Below are 2,715 nucleotides of genomic sequence, written 5' to 3'. Positions count from 1 at the left end.
AAAAAAAAAAAAAAAAAAAGAAAAAGAAAAATTGAATCATAAAATTTGCAGGTAAATGAAAAGAACTAGAAAGCATTACACTGACCCAGAAAGACAAACACTACAAGATCTCTCTTATATGTGGTCCCTGGCTCTGAATCCTCAAATGTAAGTATATAACCTAAGTAACCACAGAACTAGGCAAGTACAAGTGGATCACAGGGGGTGGTTAGTGTGGGAACAACTGTACAGGAGAATAGCAGTACAGGTGCCATGAAGGGCAAAATGGGGGAAAAGCAGAGACAGTACTAAGGGCAGAAGAGGGGTAACATTAAGGTGATTATAATATACATAAATGTACGTGTGTGTACACACACACACACACCCCACAGTTTAAATAAAGTTACATGACACTTGGGAGTGAAATTGCTCTCCCTAATGCCACATCGTATCTAATAAGAAACCCAGTACTAGATATGAAAAACAAAGGAGAAACAGGTAATAAAGGAAATACAGTTCCCATATATAAAATTCCTAAGGAAAAACAAAACAAACACAACTGCTATTTAAAAAAGGGGAAAAAAAAAAGAAATCTATTCAGCATACTCACCATTTGAACAACTGATTCCCTTAGTCGGGTTTCTTCTTCAGTCATGAGAGTCAACTCTTTGCATACCATGGCAGCCAGCCCCACATCTAAGCATTCTGGATCTGCTGCCATCTTGAAAATGAGTTCCTCATGTGAAAAGACACAATGGCGCCTGAGCCGTCGATAGTGATTTACACACTGACGTCCAATGGGCAACTGAAAAAAACAGATTTCAGAATTAAATTATTTATGATATGTCCTAACACAGACCTTAATTTACTTTCAGGTACTCATTTTTATTATAAAGAAGATAAAATAAGTTCCATCTGAACAAAATATATAACATTAATTGCAATTCTTTGTAAACCAGCCAAAATTTCACAGGTTTTTCCTGAGACAATGTCCATAAACTGAGATGCTAAGATTCAGCCTTAAGCTGACAATTTTTTCTCTAACTCACGGTGTATAGGAAGAAACTAAAGAGACTCGGTCCTATTAATNCAGGTTTCTAATCCTGGCACTCAGGGGGTAAAGCAGGAAGATCTCTGAGTTTGACGCCAGCCTCTCCTACATAGAGAGACAATTCTGTTTGGGAGGNAGAGGGGAACAATCCAAACTAAAAAGGAACTGAAGATCAGAACAGGGTGGAACAAAGTTACAATTCTATCATTTGGAAAGTGGAAGTATGAAGATCAGGGGTTCAAGACCATCCTTTGCTCATTTGAGTTCAGCTCAGGGTAAACAAGACTATAATTAATTAATTAATTAATTAATTAAGTGAAGGGTCTTGAAGTGATATGAGGTAGCAAACTCTGAAACCAATCTAACACAGGACTATCCTTAAGTAACAAGGAAAAAATATTGCAAAAAATTTTAAAGCTCAGGCTAAAGTATTAAGTGGAAGTATTCAAAACTTAAGATTCCATAGAACAAAAAGAAAAAGTATTACCAGAAGGGGAACAAAAGGAAAAAAAAAAGATATTATTTAAGATTTTTAAAAATAAGAACCAAAGCAATGGGTAATTTAGATTCTAGCATCTANAAATTCTTTCAGTAACAATCAGCCTTGAAGAAAGAGAGTTCAAAACTGTGAAATCGGGCTGGCAAGATGGCTCAGTGGGAAAGAGAACTGATTGCTCTTCCAAAGGTCCCAACCATCATGAATGAGATCTGACACCCTCTTCTGGTGCATCTGAAAACAGCTACAGTGTACTTATGTATAATAATAAATAAATCCTTAGGCCTGAGCAAGCGGGGTTGACCAGAGCAAGTGGAGTAAACAGAGATCCTAAAATTTCAATTCCCAACAACCGCATGAAGGCTCACAACCACCTGTACAGCTACAGTGAACTCATATACATAAAATACATAAATCTTTAAGAAACTGTGAAATCACTAAATAATAATACACGTTGTTTTCTCTAAAAATAAAATCTATACAGACTATAAATGACTACTTTTCAAAAATCAACAGATATACTCTGTTGTTGGATATGTAGTTCACTGGCACAGCATGCCTTAGCAAGCACAAGGCCCTGAGTTAGACCCACATCACCAAAAAATAAAAAGCCCAAATACAGTCTCCTCAAAACAGTGTTTGAAAATTTCTATAGCCAGTTTGTAAACCAAATTATGGTGGTTAGAACTCATATTTAAATTTAAAACCTGAACACAAAGGGACCAAAAAAGGAATCAGAGAGGAATCAGACCCAGAGTGTAGGAGAGAGTTATTTGAACCAAGCAGTGTTGTATTCATTAAATGAATCCACGGAAAGATATTTTGAACTTGTGGCTATAACTGTCCACTAATGTCACACAACTCCTTTGTATCTTACTCTACACCTTTCAGGGATTCTGACACAGGGTCTAACTTACGCTGGAGTCCAGTCTAACCTCTAACTCACAGCAATCCCTGTGCCTCAACCTACCAAGTGATAGGATGAACCANAAGGCCTCATTTGTTTTTGGATTTTTTGCAGTCCTTAATTATTATAACATGTGAGGAAGTCAGAACTGATAGTCATGGCAACTTAGAAAAGCTNTTAAATTTTCATTCACGTCACAACCTTCACCTTAAAAAAACCAATAGCTCTTAACTATTAACATTTAAGTTGCTTAGGGTTGGGTAAGTCAAGCTATTAGTCTCT

At 36.5% G+C, this 2,715-nt stretch overlaps 1 protein-coding gene across 1 annotated transcript in view; it reads right to left on the bottom strand.

Moving 5' to 3' along the window:
* The window catches only part of Kdm5a (lysine demethylase 5A), a 70,013-nt gene that overhangs the window by 36,926 nt on the left and 30,372 nt on the right, over positions 1-2,715 (bottom strand). The window contains 1 exon segment of the mRNA XM_029478250.1: positions 590-784. Coding sequence (XP_029334110.1) covers positions 590-784 — 195 coding nt within the window.

Source organism: Mus caroli, chromosome 6, assembly GCF_900094665.2.
Source record: "Mus caroli chromosome 6, CAROLI_EIJ_v1.1, whole genome shotgun sequence".
Classification (NCBI taxonomy): domain Eukaryota; kingdom Metazoa; phylum Chordata; class Mammalia; order Rodentia; family Muridae; genus Mus; species Mus caroli.
This window is presented reverse-complemented; position numbering and strand designations above follow the sequence as displayed.